Here is a 13,265-nt window from a genome sequence, read left to right on the forward strand (position 1 = left end):
ACTTTGGACAGACAGCCTCTGGTGAGAGGACAACCCTGCTGCCACGCAACTAGTGGGTGGGAGAAGCAAACATTCGTTCCTTGGGTCGCTATCTCCGACTCCCGTTTATTTCAGTCTGTTATCCGGAGAGCGTTTAGGCGAGATGAGCGGTAGACTCGGAGATCTTAGCCCGAAACAAGCCGAGGCTTTGTCTCAGGTGAGTCTGTTATTATTTTAGTTTTTCAGTATGATGTTTATGAATGCAGGCTTTCATGTCTTGTAGAAGCTGGCTGTACATCAGAGTATCTTAGGCTGCCGTTCCCATGTTAGTTTAAAGTGTACATCGGACTTCTCCATCACCTTGCGCAGAATTCATATTAAATCGTAAGGATATGTAGCCGTTAGCTTAGCTGGAGTTAAATTTGCAGACTAGCCATCGGCTCCGTATTACACCAGTTTTCCTCTGTTCTGTAGAAAAGGTCAAACTGAATTCAGACTTTGTGTATATAGTGGCCTTTTAGGGGTTTGCTATTCAGTGACGGCTACCGTTGAGCCTGAAATTAATTGCAATTTTACTTAACAGCTAACAACTGTCCCTACATCTTCACGCAGGTGGACGTAGCCAGCTAGCCTGATGGGTTCAAGCTGCTGTCAAAATAGAGCATGTCATGGATAGTTTTATAACCTAGGTTAGCTAGCATCAGTGTTTGAAGCATTTTTTCATTCCGCTATCAACTCTGGAAAGTTGTTTTCTTGGGGACCGTTAACTAACTAGCTAGCTATCTTAGCTAACCTGTCTTTGTTTACTTTTTCATTTGACAGTTTCGCGAGAAGGTCCAAGATGTTCTACCTCAGTTTCCATCTCAGAGCGACCACTTCCTGCTGCGCTGGCTTAGAGGTGAAAATTGGGCATTTAAATTATTAGCTGACTATGGTATTATTCGTATTCATAGCGTTAAATAAAATAATGGGATACAACTTGAAGTAACTTGGCTAGCTAGCTCCTTGGGTGGAAGATAATAGTGTCGTGACCAATGTTGTATTAATATGCTACAACACTGACTAATATTGCAAACGTGGAGTCGTAACATAGTCACGGTGTTAAACTTCGCATAACTGAAGCCCATTTTCACATCCACTCCTACAGTGAAATTCCGGCAATTGAAATGTTGTTCAGTCCTGACAACGCAGCAAGTACAAAGAACATTCTTAATCTCATCTGTAATCCGATTAGAACTGTAAAACAAATCGTATCATATCAGTGCATCAAGTACATCTCCAGTATGGCTGTCAGAACTGCAATTCGTTATTAGTCCTCCTGTCAGGCGTTGCAGTTTCTTACGTAATGGCTAAAATTGTGCCCAAATTTGATCAGAAATAAACTTTCGCTAGATTAGTTTAGTTCCACGTCAAGTGAATTTGGTTGGGGCGGGGATTGTTTATGCAAAGGCAGTTTGGTTATTTTCATTAAAAAAAAACCAAACCAAAAAACAAAACACAGAGGGCTTGGATAGATGACAAAGCCCGTTTGTGTTCGGGGCCAGTGGCCCTGAAAGGCTCTAATTATGTTCTGCTGTTACGGGAGAGCAAAGTTAACATGATCTCAGACTATATCTGAATTGCATGGCACGGATTATTCCAAAGATCTTCTGTTGTAATTGTATGCAATAGACCAAAGTTCAGAAAGGGTGTATGCAGTTACAATTATTGGAAAATATTGATTAGATGGTTACCTGGATAACTTGAATCATATGTGCTAGTTTTATATACTCTCCCTAAAATGGGAAGGTAACTAATGAGAAAAAACTGGAAATCAGGTCACATGTGAGAGTATTAATTTTATACATGAACACTCACCAAACGCTTCTCTTGATATGACATAATCCATATTCACCTAGGCAAATAACACATCTTCAAATCTTAAAATATTCTGATAGTTAAGATTATCTTCACATTATGGGAACCCTGCCCAGGGTTGCTAAGATATGACATCTTTGGGTTATTATGGATCAACTGGTCTCCCTGTTGAAGACATGACCAAGCTTGTTAGTGAACATTTGATGCCAATTTTGTGGTCTGTTTTTGTTGCAGATTTTCTCTCCTTTGGAATGACATTCAAAGCACCAAAGCATTTAAACATTTAAACCAATGATAATTTAAAATAAAAAAGAACTAGTCCACTCCAGCTGTATGGATTGGACAGTTCTTCCAGAAAGAGAACTAGTCCAGCCTGGCTGTATGAACTGCTCCTCTGTAGGCATGTCCTGGGACCCTGTGAGACACAGATTAGAAGAAGGCAGGTGTTTGTTCTAAACTGGAGAGCGCTGTAAACATATAAACCCCTTTACAAGAATTACATATAACATGGTGACTGTGTGTCACGTATGACACTGGGTGAAACAGGTGCAGAAACTGAGACCCAGTGCAGCTGATGCTGGTAACGAGAAGGCCCTTTAAACTTCGCTTTAGCATTTGCCAAAGGTAGGCTTAGCCATGTTACTGCTATTGCACATGTTTTGAGAGCCTGTGACAAGTCACACTCCTTACAACCTCAAGCATTTCAGTCAGACACTACTTCAGAATAGTTCACTCATCAGAACTGCAGCGATCTAACTGAGAAGGCAGACTGTTCTGGGATAAATGTGCAGCACTGACCCTAATGTCAGTGATTTCATGCAGTATCAGTGACACCAAAAGAGTATGGTGATATTCGTGCCAAGCTTTTGCTGTCATAAGATCAACAGTTATTGTACAACTTTCTTATTGGTTCTGCACTCATGCAGGGATTGAGTCAACTCTCCAGCTCAGTGCAAATGGCAGGTTAATGTGTTACTGAAAGCATCGCTGAATGACTTCACCTTTAGCCTTCCCATTGTATGGTGCTGATGTTGCTCTAGTAACTCAAGGCATCAGCTGTGTCGGAGATAAGACGTCAAGTTTTGACATATTTTTGGGTTTGACGTGCGCTGTATCACTGCCCAGCTCATTTTTCATTCTTCTTTTTAGCCAGAAATTTCAGCGTGCAGAAAGCTGAAGCAATGCTGCGAAAGGTACCTTCCCTTTGTCACTTTCATTTCCTGTTTCATGCTCACCAACAGCTTCCCTTATACAAGCAAAGACTTCCCCCCACCCAGGAAAAACATTGTTGTTCTTTCCAATATTTCATTGTGAACATAACTATATTCATTTTAATTATATAGTAATATGCATTGAAGGAATTTGTGCAAATAATAGATGCAAAACAGTTCATTTTTCAGTTTTGAAAGATTGGACCCCCTCCCCCCCTCCCCATATGCCTCACAGTGGTTTTTAGGAGCTCCTTTAGAACTCCTTTTGCTCTTGAGAGGTCTTTTGGTTCATTGGCCCCTCCAACAGTTAAATGGTATATCTGCCTGTGGAATATTATTGTGATTAGCCTTTGCAACAGATTTTGAAGATTCTTAGGCTTATTGTTGGTGGTGAAATTATACTTTACTACTTGCCTCAGTTCCATAGTAATAAAATATTACTAACCAGAAGACCAATGGTTATTGTTGGATGGTTGCTGAAATATTAATAACTTTTATTTGTTTACATAAATAATTCATACATTAGATATTTGTCAAAAATTAGCTGTTTTCTTAGCTGCTCTGAATTAATTGGTAAGAACAGTATACAGAAAAATCTGACTGGCCCTTTAGGTCTTTGTCTGAGTGGTATGAATACCTCTTGTAGTATATGACATTGAGGTGGGGTGAGAACTAAAATGTGGGTTGAGATTCATGCAGCCTGCTTAGTCTGATGAGTCAGGAATGAGTCAGCCAATCATCAGTCAACTCAGCAGCACTCTTAACCCTCTTCCTGACTGAACTCTGATGACTAAAGAATATCTGATGTGTCTAAGATTGTTGGGTGTAATAATCTCTAGATATTGTCACCTCTTTTAGTTCTCTCTTCTTTTGATATCAGTCAGACTGACGCAGCCGCCTCACCAATCTCATGAAAAAAGTCTGGTGGATCATGAGAGACTTTCTTTACATGAGAATGAGTATTGGCTGACTATGACTAAAACTACGAAGAACGATCTGAAGCCATTAGCGTTGGTGATACCCGTGTTTGCAAACGTCTCGACAGAATAAATGCACACAGGACAGCCATAAAAAACAAAATTTTAATAAACATTCTAGACAGATTAAAAGGAAGAGTATGACATACATACCATTTAGTCCTTTTTCAACTATTTTCTACTGAGTGTAGCTCAGAGGGTAAGATAATTATAGCTAATTATACACAATTGAAATTGAATACTGATTGGAGCAGTATTGCTAAACCAAAGGGCCTTTTTGCTAGGAAAATCTATGCTTTTATTGTGCTGATAGATGTTATCTAGCTGGTCCCATGGTTTGTCATAGGAATAGCGTCTATCCAAGCACTGCAGAAAATAGATGTATTTTTCAAAATGTAAGATGACTAGTCCAAGACAGTGACATTTTCCTTTTTCTCTTCTCTTTACATAAACTTTAATGGAAATGGAAATGCTACTTAGTCCTGATGATGAATGTTTCTTGCACCACCACAGCAAAGCTGCAGAACTGCTGAACTCCTGAGTACTGATTCCTGAGAAATAGATCTTCTAAGTCATCTCCTTTACTTTTTAGCATTTGGAGTTCCGGAAACACATGAAAGCTGACACTATTGCAACAGATTGGAAGCCCCCTGAGGTACCACACACACACACACACACATATGCACAGGCACTGTGAAAATAAGGATAACAACCTATACATTTATGCTTCACAGAGATGCTTGTTTAATTATTGAGAAAAAGACAGGTACTGTTTGTGGTCCACTACCACTCCTGAGAGCTGAGATTAGATCTACTCATTTTACAGGTAATCTCATACACTGGCAGTCACAAAAGGATTGCTCAGATGCACTTTTTGATTGGTTCACTCCCTCTATTTGTTAGCAGTTTGTTTGCTAGAGACTGTTGATTGCATCGGAGCAATGTGCTTGGTAGCTGTTATCTCCAGTCTGCTCTGCAGAAAGCTAGTCTGGCTTCGGGTCTCGATTCCACCCGTTGCAACTCGTCAGCTTTATGAGGACTGAGAATTGATTAAGTTTCTGAAGTCCACACTGTGGTGGGGACATCCAGGTGTTAGTCTATGTGCAGTGTTGGTGTGTGAAAACTGATTCATGGTTTAGTGGAAGCGTAAGACCTGTAACAAACTGGGTTCAGATCCTAAAATTAAGGCTCAAAAGATCAGTGTTAAAAATCTCTGCGTTGTCCGAAAAAGAAATTGCAGTTGTAGTTGGTTGCATATAGAGGAGTATGAAGAGGAGAAATAAAGCGAGGAGAGGTGTACAGTGCATGTGGAGTAGAACCTTTTGACAATTAAAGACAAATGTGAAATAATATCAGCACAATGTGAGCTACAAAATACTAATGAGCAGCCTGTGTTTCTTTGCATTTTTTAAGCAAAACTAGAGCGATTTTTATGACTGTAGGTTTAGTTGAAATGTGGACCTGTAGTCCTTTCCTGCCACTCATTGTCATTGTGTTCCTTTGGCCAGGTTCTGGAGATGTACCTCCCGGGGGGCATGTGCGGATATGACCGTGAGGGCAGCCCCGTATGGTACGACGTCATTGGGCCCGTGGATCCCAAAGGCCTCCTGCTGTCCGCCTCCAAGCAGGACTTCGTCAAGTGCAAAGTTCGTGATTGTGAGATGCTGCAGAAAGAGTGTGACCTACAGAGCCAACGGGTACGTGGGCAAGTTGCTGACTCAGGGGTGTGGCCAGGAGGTCCTGGGGGTGTGACCCGGAGGTTCAGGGGTGTGGCTGACTATTGCGGGTGTGGCCGACTGCCCAGAGCAGGTAGAGTCTTATAGCCTCTTTTGCTAGTGCTGTTAGGAGGTCATGTTTTCCATGAAGGCCTTTGTATAAGTATACAACATGTATAAGCATGTTGTATAAGCAATCATCAGTGTGATAGTGAGCAGAGTTGGACATGAACACAAGCATGTGCTAGTGCTTGTGAGTGTGTGAATTGGTTTAGCGCAACAAATATAGAACAGAGGTCCATGTGTACGGATTTCTTGGGCACAAACTGAGAAGGTATCTATTACTTTCTTCTGTCTCCCTTTCCCTCTGCCCTTTTCTCTTTATGTTCTCTCTCGTTCCCTCTCTTGTTTCAGCTGGGTAAACATGTGGAGTCCATCACAATGATCTACGACTGCGAAGGTTTGGGCCTGAAGCATCTGTGGAAGCCGGCGATAGAAACGTATGGAGAGGTAAGGCTTTCATCAGTTATGTTCAACTGCCCTGTGTTTACACTGTGTAGCCTCTCCCTTTGCTTTGCATTGGAAAAGCTTCTATTGACAACTGAAATATGTAAATAGTAACATGACAGGACCCCTCGTTCAGTATGGCTTATAAAAAAAGAAAAAAAGAATAAAGACATTTAGAAAGCAGAATTGGCTGGCTTGTGCTCTTCTAGGTCCTGACTATGTTTGAAGACAATTATCCTGAAGGACTCAAACGATTATTTGTGATAAAAGGTGAGTTGGACTTTAATTCAGTAAAATTAAATAAAACTTGAAAATTGGAACATCACACGTAGCTATTGTATAAAACATAAACACCGACACATCACGTTTATTACTAAAAACAAATGAATAAATACCATAAGCACACTTTGGGCTGCAACTATTAATAGAGTTTGTGTCTTGATGACACCACAGATAAGACTCTGCAATGTTTGGTGTTTTTTTTTGTTTGTTTTTTTGTTTTCTTGCAGCACCAAAACTGTTTCCTGTAGCCTATAATCTGGTGAAGCACTTTCTGAGTGAAGACACTCGGCACAAGATCATGGTTCTGGGGTGTAAGATGTAAAAAACACACACTGCCCTCCCCGGCTAACAAATAACCCCCTTTAGTAAGCAGAATTATGCAAGTATGCAAACATAATTGAATTATCTTCGGTTTTATAGAAACATGTTAAAGTAGGCTGTTTATGATCAGAACATTGAAGACTTTTTTTGGGGAGGGGCGTGGGTTTACTCAGTTGACAGTTAAGCTTCCCTGTCACGTGACAGCACCCAAGAGGTGGTTGGGGTGGGGGCTTGGTGAATGAAGATTAATACACACATTCCAAGACCATGTGTTTTCAAGGTGCCACTTAGCACTGTAGGACAGATGATTTACATTTATGGCATTTAGCTGACGCTTTTATCCAAAGCTACCTACAATTATGACTGAGTACAACTTGTGCAATTGAAGGTTAAGGGCCTTGCTCAGGGGCCCAACAGTGGTAACTTGGCAGTGGTGGGGCTTGAACCAGCAACTGACTTCACTTGGAGCCAAGTGGTAACTTTGACCTATAAAGGATGCCTACAATTGGCTGACATCATAGTGGACAGAGAGAAACAGACCCATGCCTCCCAGGCAGAGAGCAGGGCCAGACGTGCTCTCTGCCTACGATGGCCGTGGTCAGGAGGTCATTAGCTCCATAGCTTGCCCGGTTGTGCCTCTTGAGAGGGCTGAAGACTCACTGACATGTTCAGTGTCTCATGCTCCAACACACCCTGGTATGCTCATCAGAGTCTCAATGCATAAATAAACTGAAGGCTTAGTTAGATGTGTCAGAGCAGTACACGGAGCCACACTGTTCTCAACTATGTCTGGAACCTCCGCAAGTTCCATTGCTAAAGTCTGCACACAGTTTGAGCATGGAATGTGATTTTTCAAAATTTCTGCTTGATTTTGTCTGTTTCTACCTTTGCAGCGAATTGGCAGGAAGTGCTCCGAAACCACATCGACCCCGAGCATCTCCCAGCCGTTTACGGGGGGGAGCTGACCGACCCTGACGGTGACCCCTGCTGCAGGACCAGGGTGAGTGGAGGTCAAAGCGCTGCTGTGAGCTAATACATAGAGATGTAGTCATGCTGTCACGAGTACATGCTAAACACCCCCAGTTCCCTGTGACCTAGACTAAAAAGAAGAAACTAGTGATGTCATGTTTTTAAATTTGGACGGGTTGAAGGGATGCTCTGCTTTCGGCCTGGGTTGTTTTAGTAAAACTAAGCTAGACACATCCTCCACGCAGACCTCTCCCCTGGCAAATGTAATAATGCTTAGTCATTCAGAGGTCATTGCTAGTTGCTATACTGTACAGCAGCTCAGTAGCACACATGTGTTTCCCAGACGAGCTGATTTACACGCACACCACTAACAGCATCCAGGAATATTGTGATTTGTTTTATTGCACAAGGTTCTTATCTGGATAGAGGCAGTGAGATTTAAAACATTGTGGCGGCTTTGGGAACAAATCTTGTTTTACACGTTATGGTTTGCACTGATGCACTGCAGCCATAAAGCATATTTTTTCAGGTATTAGTGTTGACAGTCATAGCTTTGTCTTCTGGGCATGTCTGATTCTCTCCCCAGCCTCTGTGTGACGCATTTAATGTCATTAAGTGTTCTAGGCTTTTCTGAGCACATTTTCTGGTTGTATCCAGATTGTTGTGTTGGATAGAAAAGGGTGGGGCATTTTAATAGGTGGTGACTGAGTAAATATGTAAGCACGTTAGCACATTTAGAGGATGCACAATGATCGTGAAGCAGTGGCCAGTGTAATACAACCCCATTTCACTTTCAGCCTGATCAAGAGCTTTGATTGGATTACACAGGTTGCTTATTTGAATGTCTTATGGAGGCACAAAAAGTTGACATGGGATTGGCTCATCTAGCCCCTGTGAGGTTAATCTCCTTTATTATCTGTGTTTTGTGCCAACAGATTTGTAGGTGCTTGCACAAACTTGCTCAAGAGAAAGGTTACAGACGGTCGTAGCTTCTGTGTGGCTTCTGAAGCTTTCTGCAGTAGCCAGTAGTGCATCTTATTAGCTATGCCATGCTGCGGCATTAGAAAAGTAGCACCCTTTTATGGCCTAGATCTGAACAGATTTAATCTGATGTGACCTGTTGTTTGTATATAGCTGCGTAGGTAAAGATGCGGACCCCTTCAGGACTGGACGAGTGGTCTGTGTGAAGCCCAGCCTGACACACCGCTTTTTGGAATTACCAGTTTGGGCTGAACTGAGGTTTCAGGGGATGATTTAATGGAGTATCAAACTCTTTTTGGACAAGTTACAAACAAGCACATCTGCAAAGTGCTGTAGATATTTCTAACCTGTTGGTTGTAGATTCAGGTTTCTTCTCTCCAATTTCTCAGAGTAAACCGTATAGTATGAATGGATGTGTAGTATGAATGGACAGAAACAAGTGATACCATGTCTTTCTGTGAGCCTCTTTTTATTTGTACAAGATATTGAATGTTTCCATGGCTGATCAGCCAGTAATCCAACAATCTTCAACAGAGTCTTCTGTATGTCTGTCATGGCCACAGGCTGTTGGAAGTTAGATAAGACAGAGCACCAATGTTTGTTGTAGTTAGTGAAGACATATTTGGCTTTTACAGTGAATGTTTAAACTTAAAATTCAACATCTATAAGAATGGTTGTGCATGTGCTGGGGGGCGGGGGGGAGTGTTAGGTGTGAGCATTTTGTGGACATTGTGTGTTTAGCTTTGTGAGAGCTATAGAATGGAAGCCCTCTCTTTCGGGGTGTGTAACTGAGCATGAGACCTACAGGACGTTTGTGTGTCCCCTGGCCATAAACACTGGCCTTGGGCATGAGTGAGCCACATGTGAATTCACTGTTGACTCACTGTCTTGGGCTTAGGGCAGCAGCTCCTGTCATCTGCTGTATTAATTAGTGTTAGAGAGCTCGGATTACTGGCATGCACGTGATGGGAGTGTACCAGCACAACCTTATGTCGTGATATTACTTTTCTTTTAAATAGTTGTTTATGTAAAAATATTATTAACAACTTGATAAGATGCAGCCTAACCTAGTTTTGATTTATAATAATAAAATATTATTGTATATTTGTATGAAATCAGCAGGGTCAGGTTTTTTTTTGTTTTTTTTATAAGTGTGTGTGTGTGGGTGGGGGGGGGGTGCCAATATATACATAAGAAAATTAGCATGAATAAATAAATTAGTAATATTGTATAATTTTGCATATTGTGGAAATCGGTCATAATCCTGAGAACAGCTTCAAATTAACTTGTGGGTAAGCATTTAATTGTGCCTTCTGTTTTCCTCAGAAAAGCTTTCAGCTCTTTCAACTTCATTGACATGTAATTACATTTCTTATCTTAAAATAGTACAAAGTGTGAGAGAATTCCTCTTTTAAAACATTTCAGAATGAAATACTTGTGCATAATGGTTTCCATGGTAGTGGAAGCTGTAGAGCTGACTGTAGAGGAATGCTATTTAGCCAGGAGGAGTGTAAACCCAAGGCCCACTGGAGCCCTGTGTGTTCAACCTGTGTTACGGTGTCTATATTTTTGTTTGTTTTTTATTGTGTTTATCACAGAAATAAAATTCTGTTATGTGTAAGTTGGTATGAAGGCGTTGCTACCAGGGCAGGGGAAGCTCAGTGGTTAAGATACTCAACTTATTATTGGAAGGTTGCCAATTCAAGCCCCACCATGGCCAAGTTGCCACTGTTGGGCCCCTGAGCAAGACCTTAACCCTCATTTGCTCAAGTTGTACTCAGACATAATTGTAAATCGCTTTGGATAAAAGTGCCAGCTAAATGCCATAAATGTTTTATGCAAAATTACTGGCTTCTGTGTAGTGTAGTTAATTCCTAGTAATGAATGTGTTTCTGTTTGTGTAAAAAATAAACTGAGATTTTTAACCCAATCACACTAACCAAACCCCTAACTGCCCAGGCGTCTGCGTAAGTTCCATTCTCTCTTCATCTTTGCATTCACTCTGAGTCATCTTGGCCTACACTGAGCCCGAGCATCCTCATGTTAATGTTCCAACCTGTCCACCTCTACACAGATTAACCAGGGCGGGCAGGTGCCCAAGAGGTACTATGCACGGGACTTCATTAAGGTCCAGTATGACCAGTGTGTGTCTGTGGGACGAGGCTCCTCCCACCAGCTGGAGTATGAGATCCTGGTGCCGGGCTGTGTGCTCGGGTGAGGCAACCGAAACCTACCAACTGCAGAGTCATATTTAAAGCGAGCTGTGTCTTCTTTTAAATGAGTGAAAATTAAACCTTTTTTTCCCAACTTCACAACCCCTATTTTCCTGCTATTTTCTCTGATTCTCTCGCACACATACTCTCTCTTTCACGCTCCTCCTCCCCCTTTACTTGTCAGGTGGCAGTTCACCTCTGAGGGTGGGGATGTGGGGTTCGGCATCTTCATAAAGAAGAACCGGGGTGAGTGGATGAAGGCAGGACAGATGCTGGAGGTGCTGCCCAGTCAGCGCTACAACGCCCACCTGGTGCCTGAGGATGGTTCCCTCACCTGTACAGAAGCAGGAGTGTGTGAGTGCAGCGAGGAAAGCGCACAGAAAAATGGATAAGGATTTTAGAATAAAACTTATCATAATAGAATTCAATTTGGTGTTTTCATTTAAAAACATTTATGATCATATATGACTTTTTTTTTTGCTGCCAGATGTGCTGCGATTTGACAACACATACAGTATCTTCCAGTCCAAAAGGGTGAGCTTCTCAGTGGAAGTGCTCCTGCCCAGTAGGGACAGTCAGTCACATCCTGAGACAAGCAGAACGTCAAACCACAAGGCCCCCATCAGCCAATAGGATGCGACTATGGAGCTGGCCATTTAGAGGCAGTCCCTGGAGAGCAATCCAGCACTTACCTATGTAGCTTATCTATGTACACTGTATTTTCCAGAAAGTTGTGAAGCTATAATGTGGACAAATGGATGAAGAAGTAAAACTGCTGCTCTCAGGAAGAAAGTATGTCAATTTAGTGAGTAACTTCTTCATTACCCTGTTTGAAAAAAAATATTTGCACTTTTGTGCTTTAGCATCTTGCAAAACATGGCAGCAGTTTTCAACCGATGCATTCCAGATAACGTAGGTTTTTATATGTTTCTTCTGGCTAGAGACCTTTCTGTACAGCTGGGCTAATAGGAGCTGTGCTTGTATTAGCTGCTTATTTTAGTGTCCAGGCCAGAAGAGAGTTTACTTCACCTACATCAATGAATGTAAAGAAACACAAAAACATTACTTTTTGAGGGTAATATAAGTAGAGAGACACAGAGTCTTTTAAATAGCACTTGACCGTTGTAGTCATTCTTGGTATTTCCTATAGTACATTGTGACTGTACTCGCTCATTTAACAGAGACTGAATGCTGGAGTCTGGATAAGACTTTAATGTGGTACCTATGGTAGAGCTCATGAGTGTAATTTTATCTTAAAAATACTAAACTTTTCTTCAAATAATTTATATGCACTACTGTATCAAAAAGTGCCAGCTTATAAAGGTTTTAGCTCTGCACATAAAACAGTGTTGCCTGAATAATAACATAACTGTTGGCATGTACAAAACCAGGCTGTTTGTCTTCAGCTTTTCTGGAGTTGTGAGAAATATTAAGAAGCCTGACTCAATGACGAGAGTGAGATGTTTCCTGAAGCCAGTCTTGCTCCTCGTGTTCAGTAGCTTTGCCCTGGAACAATACCACAGCGTGGTCGAATGAGCTTTTAAAAAAGATTACTTAATCATGTAGCCAATTATAACAGCAGTGTACTAAAACCAAAGTTTAGCATAGCCTGCAAGTAATTTTCTTTTTGTCTGATCAGCATTGATTCATAAGCTCCAAATTTGAGAGGAACTAAGCCAAATAACTTAATAATCCTGTGTGTTCCACAGCAAATTTCTTGGTTTTTTTTCTTTCCATTGTGTTACCGTCCAAGTCGTGAGCGGCACTAAAAATGACCTCTCTTAAAACAGTGCTTTGTTTGTCAGCTATGTACATCATACTGTAATATTACTGTTCTGTTGGTTGATGAGACTATTTCAAGTTGGCATGTTTTCTTTGACACCAAGTGTCTGTTCTTATCATTACATGCTGTTTTTTTTTTCTATTAATGATTAAGTGCACAAGGTGCTTCCTTGTCCTTTAAGGCAAAATTGGTATACCTCTGACTGTGGCCTGCGATGGAATCTGCCCGGTGTGCATATTGTTGTGTTCTTGTAATGCATAAATTGCCTTAATTTTCAACTACTTCAATAATTAAACTGATATGAACCAATAAGGGCCTGTATATTTATTTTACATTTTTCATTGTCATTAATCTTTCACAAAAACAAAAGTTGTTATAATAAGGCATAGCCTGAGCTGTTTACAAAGCAGTTTAGCTGTTTATTGTGCAGTGTTTAGGTTAGGATTTGAAAAATGTTGGAAAAGATGTAT

General features: G+C 41.2%; 1 protein-coding gene across 2 annotated transcripts; it reads left to right on the plus strand.

Annotated features, from left to right (window-relative positions):
• Positions 1-6: 6 nt before the first annotated feature.
• sec14l8 (SEC14-like lipid binding 8) lies at positions 7-13,104 on the plus strand. Of its 2 annotated transcripts, XM_027023156.2 has the most exons (12): positions 7-196; positions 802-877; positions 2,986-3,029; positions 4,617-4,679; positions 5,533-5,721; positions 6,154-6,249; positions 6,456-6,516; positions 6,756-6,839; positions 7,743-7,849; positions 10,874-11,013; positions 11,197-11,366; positions 11,500-13,104. In XM_027023156.2, exons 1-12 carry the CDS (start codon positions 143-145, stop codon positions 11,643-11,645), a joined length of 1,230 nt encoding a protein of 409 aa, XP_026878957.2. In that variant the 5' UTR covers positions 7-142; the 3' UTR covers positions 11,646-13,104. The 2 variants fall into 2 exon arrangements, with proteins under 2 accessions (XP_026878957.2, XP_026878958.2); XM_027023157.2 differs by lacking the exon at positions 6,756-6,839.
• The last annotated feature ends 161 nt before the right edge of the window (positions 13,105-13,265 follow it).

Source organism: Electrophorus electricus, chromosome 9 (assembly GCF_013358815.1).
Source record: "Electrophorus electricus isolate fEleEle1 chromosome 9, fEleEle1.pri, whole genome shotgun sequence".
Classification (NCBI taxonomy): domain Eukaryota; kingdom Metazoa; phylum Chordata; class Actinopteri; order Gymnotiformes; family Gymnotidae; genus Electrophorus; species Electrophorus electricus.

What these genes read in the sequence shown, in the direction of transcription:
- sec14l8 (XM_027023156.2), top strand. Translation starts at nt 143, where the DNA reads ATGAGCGGTAGACTCGGAGATCTTAGCCCGAAACAAGCCGAGGCTTTG. An exon ending in CGATAGAAACGTATGGAGAG is followed by an intron (nt 6,250 to 6,455) that starts GTAAGGCTTTCA and finishes GTGCTCTTCTAG; the next exon opens with GTCCTGACTATGTTTGAAGA. An exon ending in ACCCCTGCTGCAGGACCAGG is followed by an intron (nt 7,850 to 10,873) that starts GTGAGTGGAGGT and finishes ACCTCTACACAG; the next exon opens with ATTAACCAGGGCGGGCAGGT.